This window comes from Bison bison, unplaced genomic scaffold, assembly GCF_000754665.1.
Source record: "Bison bison bison isolate TAMUID 2011002044 unplaced genomic scaffold, Bison_UMD1.0 scf7180017864352, whole genome shotgun sequence".
Classification (NCBI taxonomy): Eukaryota; Metazoa; Chordata; class Mammalia; order Artiodactyla; family Bovidae; genus Bison; species Bison bison.
In genome coordinates, this window is record NW_011494924.1 from 1,380,820 (window position 1) to 1,395,255 (window position 14,436).

The 14,436-nt window shown below is 36.8% G+C and overlaps 1 protein-coding gene across 1 annotated transcript in view; it reads left to right on the forward strand.

Moving 5' to 3' along the window:
* The window catches only part of ITCH (itchy E3 ubiquitin protein ligase), a 98,916-nt gene that overhangs the window by 68,712 nt on the left and 15,768 nt on the right, over window positions 1-14,436 (forward strand). The window contains exons 13-19 of the mRNA XM_010854874.1: window positions 822-906; window positions 4,477-4,605; window positions 7,623-7,695; window positions 8,648-8,719; window positions 11,600-11,688; window positions 13,445-13,604; window positions 13,870-14,265. Coding sequence (XP_010853176.1) covers window positions 822-906; window positions 4,477-4,605; window positions 7,623-7,695; window positions 8,648-8,719; window positions 11,600-11,688; window positions 13,445-13,604; window positions 13,870-14,265 — 1,004 coding nt within the window. The remainder of the gene's footprint in view (window positions 1-821; window positions 907-4,476; window positions 4,606-7,622; window positions 7,696-8,647; window positions 8,720-11,599; window positions 11,689-13,444; window positions 13,605-13,869; window positions 14,266-14,436) is intronic.

The following is a 14,436-nucleotide window of genomic DNA, read 5'->3' on the forward strand; positions in this document are numbered from 1 at the left end:
AACTGGTTGTTTTAAGAAACAGGATGTATTTTGAAATAGTGTCTTCTCTAGTTAAGTAATACCTAGCGTATAGCAAAGAAACAGGTTTCCCTGGTGACTCAGATGGTAAAGAATTCACCCGCAATGCAGAAGACCCAGGTTTGATCCCTGGGTCAGGAGAAGGGAATAGCTACCCTCTTAAGTATTTTTGCCTGAAGAATGCTATGGACAGAGGAGCTTGGCGGGCTATAGTCCATGGGGTCACAAAAAGTCAGACACAACTCAGTGACTCAGCACATAACAAAGAAGCAGTTAAGTTACATACCCCCATTATATTTTCAGAAGTGAAAATATGGTACGATATGAAAAAAAAAATCTCTGAATGGAGATGTCAGTTTCCATCCTGCATCAGCTAGAGTCTAGCTACTACTTAATTCTGAGATTAGGGGCAGATCATTTAGCCTATCTGAAAATCATTATCTTTAAGATAAATTAAAACTACCTACTCTGTGGGACTGTTAAGGTTAATATAAGGTCATGTATGCAAATTTAAAACAGTTAATTATTCTTGCTGTTGATTAGGTTGAACAGAAAGATTCTGTGGGCAGGATATTGTGAATTATATCTGTTTAGTTTCTAGGATATAACGATATTTGTATAACTTGAGTAAGTATGTAGATTTAGTAGCGAAAGAATAAATTAAAGCTTTTAAAGTTATGATTTAAAAACCACAAAATCAACAGTGCAGTGAAAAATAGCAAAATCAGCTCATCTTAATTTGAGGAAGAAGACTATGCCAACTCAATAACACTTTGCCTTTTTTTTTTCTTTCTGTTTTAAAGAGAAGAGAACGGACAGCAATGGTAGAGTATATTTTGTCAACCACAACACTCGTATTACACAATGGGAAGACCCCAGAAATCAAGGGTAAGAACTCGTAGTTATTAGTATACAGATAACCTCTTAAAGATTATACCGTATTTCCAACTCATTTATGAAAAAGATCAGACTTACATATTCTTTCCCCAAAGGTCTTAATCACCCACATATTTTAGAAAGAGAAAAAAATATACTGTTACATCCCCCCCCCAAAATTACCTGTTTGTTATAAGACCAGCTTACTAATTCTAAAGCAGGGTTTTGCAAGCTGAGATCTCTCAGTAGAATTCAGGGTGTCTATGACTTAGAGGGGGGAAAGACATGTTCGTGTGTGCAGGACCAAGGTCCAAACCTTTACCTGAAACTGAGTGTTCTTTCCATTATGATTGTAGGTCACATCTATAGTAGAATTAACAATCCTAGGACTTTGCCACCAGTAGAAATCCCAGATATTTTTACATACCATTCTGCAGTTGTTGCAGATATTTCAAAATATTGTTTACATACATCATTACAAGAACTTGCTGGTTAATGTGTCACTAAAGGGATACATTATTACAAGCTTGTCTTTTTAATATTTACTATGTATGTAGAATTGTCTTTGTGACGTTGGGATACTGTATTAGTTTGCTAGAGCTGCTTTAACAGTACTACATATGGAGTGACTTGAACAACAGAAATTTGTCTTATACATAGAAACATAAGATTTTATATCATTTTATGCTGCTTTAAAATCTTACGTTTTTAAAAGAAATATTTATATAGGCACACCAACTGGTGGGGCTTCCCAGGTGATACTAGTGGTAAAGAATCTGCCTAAAATATAGGAGACGTAAGAAACACTGGCTCTGTCCCTGGGTCAGGAATACCCTCTGGAGGAGGGCACTGCAACCCACTCTAGTATTCTTGCCTGGAGGACCCTGGTGGGCTGCAGTCTGTGGGGTCACAAGCAGTTGGACATGACCGAAGTGACTTAGCATGCAAGATATTAGCAACAAGCGGGGAGGTCTCCAGGGGTACTTTCACTTGAGACTGACTACAAATTTAGGGCATCTCCCCAACGACTTTCAGGTTTAATACCTCACTAGAGAGACTTGAACTCATTGAAACCTTTTATACTCACAGCCACATTTGTTACTGGTAAAGGATATAAATTAGAACAATAGAAGGAAGAGATGTTTAGGGCAGAGCCTGAGAAGGGTTCCAGATACCCAGAATTGATGTGGAATATAGTATGTGTTGAATATTACCAACCAGGGAATCTCACCTTTCTAGTACCAGAGTATTTTATTGGGGCTCCACCATGTACTGCCTGCAAAGCTAACCTTCAGTTTCCAGCTCTTCCCCAAAGATGGGCTAATACTTTTTAGTGTCTAGTTTATTCCAGAGGTCAGAGCTAATAATGGCATATATCCCAAAGCCTCCTTTATAAACCACCTGATTGGCAGTCTGATGTTTGAAGACCCTAAGCTTCAAAGGGGCTTCAAAGTATCTTCAGAGATACTCTTGACAGGCAGGATATTCCAGAGGCGTAGAGATCTTTTCCCAGTAGCTGAGGGCAGAGGTCTGATCTCTATTTGGGTGTGATTAAATCTTCACGTCTCACATAGGTCAGAGTTTTAAGAACCTCTATTTTAAAGGTATGCTTTAAATTTAAAATCTATTTCTGGGTACCAGCAGATCACATTTTATATATTTATAGTATTTAACTTTAAATATTTGGGGGACTTCCCTGGTGGTCCAGTGGATAGAATCCATCTGCCAGTGCCAGGGGACATGGGTTCAGTCCCTGGTCTGGGAAGATCCCACATGATGCAGAGCCGCTAAGTTTGTGCACCAGAACTATTGAAACCCGTGTGCCTAGAGCCCGTGTTCCACAGTAACAGAAGCCACCAGAACAAGAGGCCTTTAGACTGCAACTAGAGAATAGCTCCCGCTCAACACAGTTAGAGAAAGCCCATGTGCAGCAACAGAGAGCAGCCTAAATAAATACAGTACTTAACTTTCAACTTTAAAAATATGTATTTTCAGTTTCTTAAAAAGTAATAATTAAGAATTTCATAGGTAACATTTTTAATTTTAAAATTCTATCACTAAGGATAGACTAGACCACATCACCTTTCTCTAATTTGCTATCATTTTTCATTCCCCCTTGAACCTTTTAAAGTTTCAGAGTGGAAATAAGAATCATATTTTTACAAATAATACCAATGAGCCAGTTCTATCCAATTTGTTTTCAAGTCAACTTATTACTGATGCTGTCTTGCAAATATGATTACAACAAATGAGAAGTGTTATCTTCTTAAAAGTTTTAGATAGTCTGTCTGACGTTTGCATGTAGTTCTGTGAATACAGTTAAATGTTAACTTTTTGGTGTGGTTCACAAAATATTGTTGTAGGCGGTGATTCTAAGCCTTTTGTTCTTCTGAAGTAAACTTGTGGAAAGTGACACCCCTGTCAGCAATAGTGCTCTCTAAAACAATGAGATTAAATGCTACCAACCCCTCCTTTTCTTCCTTTCTGATGTGAACTTGAACATTTCCATTGTTCCATCATCTCACCAAACCCACCAGATGAGAAAATTGAAACTGGAGAATAGACAAAAATGAATTGGAAAATATGAATAAAACTTGAAACGTTGAAGTTTAAAGAGCTTAAGCAAGATCTTAAGACAGGTATTAAGTAAGTGGGTAGGCATACTCCCTTAGAAAGATTTGAGTTGCCTTAACAGGAATAATAGAGATTCTGGACAAGGGAAAAGTCTTCACTTGGAGGTTTGGCAGAATGTCTTGGGAAATGGTGAGTAGCCGTCTACTACACAGGGCTCATGGAAGGGACTTGAGATAGAATGCAGAGGTAAAACTGCAATGGAGCATAGAGGGTGCAGCATAGGGGCCAAGTGAGGGCCAAAGGGAGGAGTTTAGATCTTGTATTTGGTTAGTGATGAATAATGATACCACTTTAGAAGAGAATAGATTTGTTCAGATCTCTGTTTTGGTATTCTGTCAGCAATATGAAATGAGTCAAGGACCAGAGTGAGACTCAAAGCAGGAAAACCTTTTAAGTGGCTATTTTGAAAGTTTAAAAGATAAATAGAGCCAGAGTAAGGAAATCAACCCTAAATATGCATTAGAAGGACTGAAGGCGGCAGAGGATGAGATGGTTAGATAGCATCACCAACCCAGTGGATATGAGTTAGCAAACTCTGGGAGATAGTAAAAGACAGGGAAGCCTGGTGTGCTACAGTCCATGGGGTTGCAGAGTCAGACACAGCTTAGCAACTAAACAACAGAACCACAACAAGGATGGTACTAGGGATTGAAAGCTGTGACGAATGAACATGAAAGTTGTAAGGCAGAGTTGGTGGAGCTTGGTTACCCTGAGATGTTTAGGCAGGTAGATAATCCAGGCAGCGTAGATGAGAGAAGACTGGTTGATAGATCTGTTCACGTGTTTAACATGCCTGTAGGATTTTAGTAAACCGCTGGAAAATGCTAGACTAACTGGTTTTCTAGAAGATGCCTACTGCATTTATGGGTATGTTTAGTTTCTGTACTTGGCAAACAAGGAACTCTTAAACATTTTTTATTTATTTATATATTTTTCTGTTTTATATAGTCAATTAAATGAAAAGCCCTTACCTGAAGGCTGGGAAATGAGATTCACGGTAGACGGAATTCCGTATTTCGTGGACCACAATAGAAGAACAACCACCTATATAGATCCCCGCACCGGAAAATCTGCCTTGTAAGTTTTCTAAATGTTTTGATTAAAAGTAAAACTGATTCCTAAGATTTTGATGTAAAGATATCAATTGCTGAAAAATGCAGTTCTTACTATTTTTATCTGTTAACACAGCACTAAATGAAAGTGTTTAGAAATTATCAATACAGTACTGCTCACCAATTAATACCTGATTTCTGATATCCGCTTTCTTTCATTTCTATCACCTTTTAACTTGAAGGCTCCTTTATTTTTCTTTTTCATTTTTGAAAAGTAACTATGTTTGTTTAATGTGTTTTGTTTGGGTTTTTTGTGTGTGTGTGGTCAAATAGACATAACAAAGTTGAACATTTTAGGTGTACATCTTAGTGGCATTAAGTACACTAATTGTTGTGCAACCATCACCACCGTCCATCTCTAATACTTTTTTTTATCATCCTGTACTGATATTCTGTACTCAGTAAAGTCTTCAATCTTGTTCTCCCCCAGTCCCTGATAAATACCATTCTACCTTCTGCCCCTGTGATTTGACTAATCATATAATTTGTCCTTTGGAACTGGCTTCTTTCACTTAGCATCATGTTCCCAAGGTTCATCCATGTTTTAGCTCTTATCGGAATTTCATTCCTTTTTGCTGTTGCTAAGTCACTTCAGTTGTGTCCGACTCTGTGCAGTCCCAGAGACAGCAGCCCACCAGGCTCCCCTGTCCCTGGGATTCTCCAGGCAAGAACACTGGAGTGGGTTGCCATTGCCTTCTCCAATGCATGAAAGTGAAATTGAAGTCACTCAGTCGTGTCTGACTCCTAGCGACCCCATGGACTGCAGCCCACCAGGCTCCTCTGTCCATGGGATTTGCCAGGCAAGAGTACTGGAGTGGGTTGCCATTGCTTTCTTCGTCATTCCTTTTTAAGGCTGAATAATAATCCATTTTATGTGTTACTGTATTTCGTGTATACACGTGGCTCATGGACATTTGAGTTATTTCCACCTTTTGGCTATTGTGAATGATACTGTGAACATGAGTGTACAAATATCTCTTTAAGTCCTTGCTTTCAGTTCTTTTGTGTATATACTCAGAATTGTTGAATCAAATGATAATTCTGTGGTTTTTTGAGGCATTGCCAGACTTTTCCACAGTGGGCATACTGTTCTAAGGTTCTTACTGGTAGAGCAGATGGGGTTCCAGGTTTTCCACATCAGTGCCAACCGTTGTTACTCTGTGTGTATGTGTATGTGTGGTGGTGGTGTTCAGTTGCTAAGTCGTGTCCAACTCTGCGACCCCATAGACTGCAGCATGACAGGCTTCCCTGTCCTTCGCCATCTCCTGGAGTTTGCTCACATCCATGTCCATTGAATCTGTGATGCTGTCTAACCATCTCATCCTCTCCCACCTTCTTTGCCTTCAATCTTTCCCAGCATCAGGGTCTTTTCCAGTGAATCGGCTCTTTATATCAGGTGGCCGAAGTATTGGAACTTCAGCTTCAGCCCTTCCAGTGAATATTTAGGGTTGATTTTCTTTAGGATTGACTGGTTTGACCTCCTTGCTGTTCAAGGGACTCTCAAGAGTCTTCTCCAGCACGATTTGAAAGCATCAGTTCTTTGCTGCTCAGCCTTCTTTATGGTCCAACTCTCACATCTGTACATGGTGTGTATAATGCCATCCTAGTTAGTATGAAGTGGTATCTCATCGTATGATACCATAATCAGCCAAAAACCGTATATGAAAATTATTGAGTAATATTTTTATGAACATAGATGTAAGCATCTTTACCAAAATAATGGCAAATTAAGTCCAGCGAAATACAGGAGGGATATTACACTATCGTCATGTGGAGTCCCTCCTCCCCATGCAAGATTGATTGAATTTTGTATATTAAACAAATTTATTTGTTTATTTGTATATTAAACCAATTTAATTCAGCACATTAAAGGAGAAAAAGCAATGTACAGAGTATACAAAATACAGTGCTAGTTTACTATAAACTTTCAGCTGCCTTAGAAACTTTCTTGTCTGAAAAACAGTATCTGTATAAGATTAATGGCAAAATACCTCTTACGATCAGGAATAGGACAAGTATTTCTTCTGTCACTACTTCCAAATTCAACATTGTGTTGGTAGTCCTGTGAGATGTGAAAGAAATAAAATTGAAAGGAAAGAAGTAAAACTCTTTTCACGCAGATCACAGGTAACACAATTGTCTGTATAAAAATCATATGGAATCTAGGAAAACTACTAGAACTAGCAAGTGAATTTAAGTGTTGCCAGATACAACGTCAATATATAAAATCAATTGTATTTCTACATTAAACATTAAGAAAATGAAGTTAACAGTAGCTCAGGGAAAAAGCAAATAATCTTGTGGTGTGAAGTCCAGGCCGTTTGAAAGCCCACAGTGTCATCAGTGATCTGAGCTTCTTTCTTTCTGTCCTGCCATGCCAGACTATCATCTCTATGAGAGTCACCTAATAGTTTGTGATAGCTGCTTGAAGCTTCAGCTGTCATAGTCCCACTCCAAGCTGGGATATGGAAGAAGAACAAATTGGAAAGGGGGAAGAAAATCCCTTTCCAGCTATCCCAGCTCTCTTTAAAAGAGCCTTCCTTCCTGGAAGTCCTATTCAATAGCACTTCCACTTAAGATCACTAGCCATAGTTAAGTCACACAGCCACACTGGGAAGTGTTTTTATCCTAGGTAGCAGTCTGCCCAAGTAAATCTCAAGATTCTGTTAAGGAGAAAGGGGAGTGAATTTGGGAATAGATGCCCTTCTCGGACAAAACCTCCTTTACCTAGCCCTGTTATATTTGGCTGAATAGAAGAGAGAATCTCAGAAACAGCAGCTTTAAAAAGATCAAAGTGTATTTCTGTTTTCTTCTTTAAAAGTAGTCATGGGGAATATTTCATTTTTAAGGTGGTTTTAGGAGTATGTTGTACTGGGACATTTTTGTATTTAACTACTAAGTACTTAGGGAGTGTGATATTGTGTTTTCCTTCAGTATTTTATCTTACAATCAGATTTATGTCATATTAACATTCTTCCTCAGAGACAATGGACCCCAGATAGCCTATGTACGGGACTTCAAGGCAAAGGTTCAATATTTCCGTTTCTGGTGTCAGGTTAGTACCAGTACTGTATTTCTGTACTCCTTTTATTATGTTGCTTACACAATCAGTGATTGTAGAATTAATTAACGTATGGACAAACAGGTAAAATATGGAAGGGTTAGAATTTTTCTATTTTTAGATTCAAGAAATAGATTTATCACTTAGATAATTTATGACTTCTCTTGTCCAGAAGAATAAATTTGAAACCATTTCAATAAGGAAGCCTTGCTGCTCATTTCAGTACTCATTATTTTCAAGTTGGAGAAATCTTCAAATGAGTTACAACGTTTTCTGGTGTTTAAATTGTAACCAGCTCCTTTCGTATCTAGCATTTGATATGACTTTAATAGATCCATATGTATGTGTTACTTTGATAGATACATTATTACACATATGTGATTATATTCAGAATATTTTTAACAGACATGATCAGTTATTTTTAATATAAATGTTTAGTGAATTAGTGGTTTCTTTATGGGTTCTCAGTAAAATTAATGCACTAGTCCAAGTGTGACTGTGATGAATATTTTTAAACTTCAAACTCTTATAATTAATTGGGCCCATGTAACCCAAAACAATTTGAATTAGCTTTTTGAAAATTTAGATCTCTCCTGGTAGCTCAGATGGTAAAGTGTCTGCCTACAATGCGGGAGACCCAGGTTCGATCCCTGGGTTGGGAAGATCCCCTGGAGAAGGAAATTTGAAAATTTAAGTAAAAATTTGACTCATTAAGTAATCACTGGTGTGTACAACATCTTGCTTTCTTCTGTTTTTTATATATCAGATGATCTGTAGTTAGCATGAATACTCACAAATGTACGGTTAAACATTATTAAATAAAAATTCATATTCATAGTCTACTTGTTACTATAAATGAAAAAAAGTAAGTAAAACTTTATTCTTTTGGTTTTTTGATAGGCCATTTTAATGGTGAGAGTTGACTTAAGACATTCTTATATTTCAGCAACTGGCCATGCCACAGCACATAAAGATTACAGTGACAAGAAAAACATTGTTTGAGGATTCCTTTCAGCAGGTACTGTTTTATTCACTTAATGGTTTGCCCCCTGGCTTCTAACCCAAAACCTTTTGGTGCTGGCAGTTTAATCTGAACTCTGCAATTTTTTGAGATGAAGTCCTTGAATTTTTTAAGTCTAATTTCATCATCAGATTCCTTAGTATTTAAAATTTAGGAAAATACAGATAGCTTTGTGTGTGTGTGTTTTGTGTAGTGTATGTTCTGTGCTTTTGAAATGTCATATTAATTTAATACTAGTTTCATGTTTCCATTTCTAAATTCAGTATTTGATTTGAAATAGATATTTAAGTAAGAAAATAGGTAGATAAATGTCTACCAAAGTTCCATATGAACAAAGTTCATATGAACATTGTTGGCTCCAGATAGAGAAAGAGAGGGAGAATTTATATTTATACTTCTGTATTACTTGCATTTTTACAATAAGCATATTTATTCTTATAATTTTAAGAGTTTATTTATGTAGTAAAAAGTGTAATTGGTCATTGATGACAGTATCTAAAAATAATGTTCTCAGGAGTAGTCTCAAATGTTTTAGTTGTCCTTAGAACCTGAGTTAATTTACTGCTTGGTCTATTTTACAATTTTGTTTACCAACCAATGCAGTTAAGTATTAAGTGATTGGGCTTCCCTGGTAGTTCAGCCCATAAAGAATCTACCTGCAATACAGGAGTCTCAGGAGACATGGGTTCGAATCCTGGGTTGGAAAGATCTCCTGGAGGAGAGCATGGCAACCCACTTGAGAATTCTTGCCTTGAGAATTCCTGCCTTGAGAATCCCATGGACAGAGAAGCTTGGCAGGCTACAGTCCATAGGGTTGCAAAGAGTTGGACATGACTGAAGCAACCTGAGTACGCACTCAAACATTAAGTGATTGTTGTATGAAAAATATCTTAATATGAAAACTTCCAGTTCATTCTTGTTTTATGGACAGATGTGGATGTGATTCTTTATTATCAAACCTTTATGATAATTTTGGTAGCTACAGCATTACGAAGTGCCAAACTGCATGCAAACAGAAAAAAGACTGAGATAGTTGACAATGGCTGTCTGCTTACTTTCAGAAACAATTATACTCTTTACTTATGGAACCTCAGTTATTAACATTGAAGGGAAATGCCGGTTGGCATCCTGCTAAGCAGGAGCAGATAGTTTTTTAGGAACAGAGCTTGACTAAGGCCACTTTAGGGAATTATGAGTCCTTCTCTTGGTCTGATGTAAGCAAAGCTCCAAGGCCATTCTCTGTCCCACTGTTGCTTGTTTCTTCTTTTCATGTTCATAACCAGTATGTAGTCACTGAGTGGTCAATCCCTGGTGAGCCAGTTTCTTGGAGCATGACTTGATGATAGCAGTGCTGAAAAGATGCAGACATGAGTAAATGTCCCTTTAGCATTTGACACGTGGAGACTTTTGCAGAATGACAGACCAGGTGGTGCTAAAACAGTTTTTAAAAATTCTTACCCTAGATTGTACACCCATCCAATAAATGTGAAATAACTTAAAAATGTGTTTGGAAGAGTGACATATAACAAAATTAACATCAGATTTTCTTCATAATGTTTGGATAAAGTTGTTTAAGGTGGTGTGTTTTTTGACACAGCAGAACTGTTTATGGGGGAAATGGCAGGAGAAACATTTTTTTTCCTTCATCTTGTGTGCTGGGTGTGCTAAGTCACTTCAGTCATGTCTGACTCTTTGCGACCCTGCCAGGCTTCGCTGCCCATGGGATTCTCCAGGCAAGAATACTAGAGTGGGTTTCCATGCCTTCCTCAAGGGGATATTCCCTACCCAGGGGTTGAACCTGTGTCTCTTACATCTCCTGCATTGGTAGTCGGGTTCTTTACCACTAGCACCATCTGCAAAGCCCTCCTTCATATTAGACATTTGTTAAAGGGTATTATTTAAAGGGGAACAGCAAACAAGATCAGGGACTATCCTACGGTTTGGGGAGCAGCCACAGGGACAAAGAATAACCAGAAGGAACAAGAAATGAACAAGATAATTTTAACTTATATCTCATTTCCATTGGTATATTTCTAGCCTATAGTATTTGTAGAACATTTGTCATAAGCATCAAATTATTTGTTTCATGTGGGATATGAATTCATGAAAGTATAGAAACTGAGAGATCCTTAGAATAAGCAGGTCACTTCCTGGGCCTCTCTAGATATTTAAATTTGATTGTTCATTCTTAAAATTGTTCATTGTCCCTTCATAAAATAGAATCATTGTATGGACTTTCTTCTCTCCATGTCATTTTTTTCCCCTAAGAGTAATGTTTGTAATCTACATGCCCAATTTTGGGTAAGTATTTAAATACTTTTAAAAAGGAAGAACCTGACTGACCTCTCCACTGTCGCTCAGTAATGGCACTGTCCTAAAAATATGAAGATGATCATATTAACTACTGTAGTAGAGTACAAACTTTGAGCAGTTTTTCCAGTTTTCCACTGAGAATGAGTTTCCAAGGTAACTGTTCTGTCACAGCCACTGTTTTTCATTTCCAAATTAGCCAATTAGCTATTATGTGTACCTTTTGGGTATAAAATAAACTGAAACCTGGCCCAAACCAAATAAGGACCTAACCTCTGATCGTGGTCACAGTTACTCTGCTCTAAGCAATTGAGAAGAGGAATTTTGTCAATGGTAGGATCATTTAAAAGAAAATTATATATAAAGTATACAGAAATATAGATATGTGTAATTTATAAAATATTATGAAACTTTATTTTCTGTATGTGTGAAATTGACCAAACTACAAACACTATTCTATGTCCTGAGGAATTTCAGTTACTTATACTGAAGGAGATTTCTAACCCGGAAGTAAGTGATTAAGGTGTTTCTACTTTTACCAATTCTTATACCTTTATTTTTTGGTAGATAATGAGCTTCAGTCCTCAAGATCTGCGAAGACGTTTGTGGGTGATTTTTCCAGGAGAAGAAGGTTTAGATTATGGAGGTGTAGCAAGGTAGTGATAATATGAATACTCAGAACTTAGTTCCTTTCCTCCAAAGGTATCATTACACTTTGCTTGCAAGTATTTTCTCAATTTTCTATTTCAGGAAAATGAAATGTAGCAAATTTTTGTACCTTTATTAAATGTTGCAGTTATAAAACTTCAAAAACCATTAATTCAATACTTCTCTCTCTAAGGTACTGCTAGTTGATTTCACCCACATCACTCATTTATTCATCAGGATAATTCTGTGAGAGAATTTTCCAGGTAATAATGAGGTATAGAGAGTCACCAGAGACACATAACTAAGTTGTAGAGCCTGGATGTAAGTTTCACATCTTCGAACTAGAAGCCAGTGTTCAGTTGACTGCATCATATCTGTTCCGTAAAACATACAAGGCCCTAGAGTGTTCAGGTCACGTTCCCCAACACAGACTCTTGATAGAAATAATAGTCATTCAGTTCCCAACTGAGTTTAATATATATATATATATATATATATATCTGTTTTGAGAGTATAGAAGGCTATGTAAAATAGGACTTGAAATTTTAAATTCTCTTTTCTTAATGTTGAAGCTTCTAATCAAACCCTGGAAGACGGACTCAAGCAGCAAGTTGCTTTGCTTATTCCATAACGATATATTATACAGGGTTAAAAATTTGCATATCAGTGGCCTTACAAAAAGCCAAGGATTTTGAAGTCAAGATTGCGTTTGAATCCTTTTTCTGTACTTAGTAGTATGACTTGGGGCAACTACCTTCATCTGTATAATAAGAGTGATCATAACTGCTTCTCTGGGATTGCTGTATAGAAATATAGTTTATTAATACCCTACTTCAGACCCTGAGTCTTTGTGGAGTCACTAACTGGTCACTGCATTTTAGTTGTTTTTACTTAGGTTTTGTTTCAAAGTTCATATTTCAAAATGTATGAAGTAATCACAGGTAAATAAAAATATGAGTAGAAACATTTAATTTTGTTTAAAGATAATTCAGGAGGAGGGTAATCATCCATTCCTAGCTAGAAAATTAACTAGTAGTATTAAGTATAAGCAGGATTACCAGCAGAGGCCATAAATCAACAAAAAAAGAAATCTTGGGCATGAACTGATAAATTGCCCCAGATTCACTCTGCCTACTGTTCTGCCAGATCCTCACCCCTGTTACATAGTTAGTAACTATAATCTTACGTTAGTGTTGGTTGATACTTTCACAGCATTTGAATTAGAGCTTCTCAGTGTATTTTTCTAATGAATGAATAGCTTGAATTAAGTGTTTTATTGCCTCTGTGATATTGGAAGTTTTTTCATATTTAAGAGAGCGGTAGCACTTAATGAGCATCACTGAGGGGCTTGGACATGAATGGAATAATGTTAGACTTGTTTCAGCTACTCTAACCACATGGGTCAACAGTGAAGTTTAAACCTGCCTATGTTGAGTATCTCACTGATTCTAAGACTAAAGTTTTCATATTTTAACATCTCTGAAACTGAGATGTGTATTACAGTTGGAAATTTTTTTTAGTGGTTCATCAAATAATGTTGTCTTTAAAGTCAACGATGTCTTAGATTCTTTGAAATAAGCAATGTGTAAATATCTTTGCAAAATAGATGGTGGTTTGTACAGAAGCTGTAAAAATCAGTATGAGACTAGAGAAATATCACCACGTGAGGAGTATAGATTCCTGAGAGCTTTATAGCACTTCTCTTTGATTTATTGGTATGGTTACTTACAAGATTTTTCACCCTAAATTTTCTTTTGGTTTCAGAGAATGGTTCTTTCTTTTGTCACATGAGGTGTTGAACCCAATGTATTGCCTGTTTGAATATGCAGGGAAGGATAACTACTGCTTGCAGATAAACCCCGCTTCTTACATCAATCCAGATCACCTGAAATATTTTCGTTTTATTGGCAGGTTTATTGCTATGGTAAGTGCAAGTGGAGAGCTGTGTTTACTTTGCTAATTCAGCAATACTAAATAAAGCATTGTGCCTTTAACTTTCTCGTTTGAAATTTTCTCATCACTGACATGTCTTAAGATTGGGTTCTTATATCTTCCCTTTTCCTAGAAATATTCCATAATAGATTGTATGATGGGGAGTTTGTTTTATTTGTCTTTTAACTGAAGAACTCATCTTAACATTCTGAAGTACTGACTGTTATAAAATTATGGATTGTTTTCTTCTTGCATAGGCTCTGTTCCATGGGAAATTCATAGACACAGGTTTTTCTTTGCCATTCTATAAGCGTATCTTGAATAAACCAGTTGGACTGAAGGATTTAGAATCGATTGATCCAGAATTTTACAATTCTCTCATCTGGGTTAAAGAAAACAATATTGAGGAGTGTGATTTGGAAATGTATTTCTCCATTGATAAAGAAATCTTAGGTGAAATCAAGAGTCATGATTTGAAACCCAATGGTGGCAATATTCTTGTAACAGAAGAAAATAAAGAAGAATATATCAGAATAGTAGCTGAATGGAGATTGTCTCGTGGTGTTGAAGAACAGACGCAAGCTTTCTTTGAGGGCTTTAATGAAATTCTTCCCCAGCAGTATCTACAGTACTTCGATGCAAAGGAATTAGAGGTTCTTTTATGTGGGATACAAGAGATTGATTTGAATGATTGGCAAAGACATGCCATCTACCATCACTATACCAGGACAAGTAAACAAATCATGTGGTTTTGGCAGTTTGTTAAAGAAATCGATAATGAGAAGAGAATGCGACTTTTGCAGTTTGTTACTGGGACCTGCCGA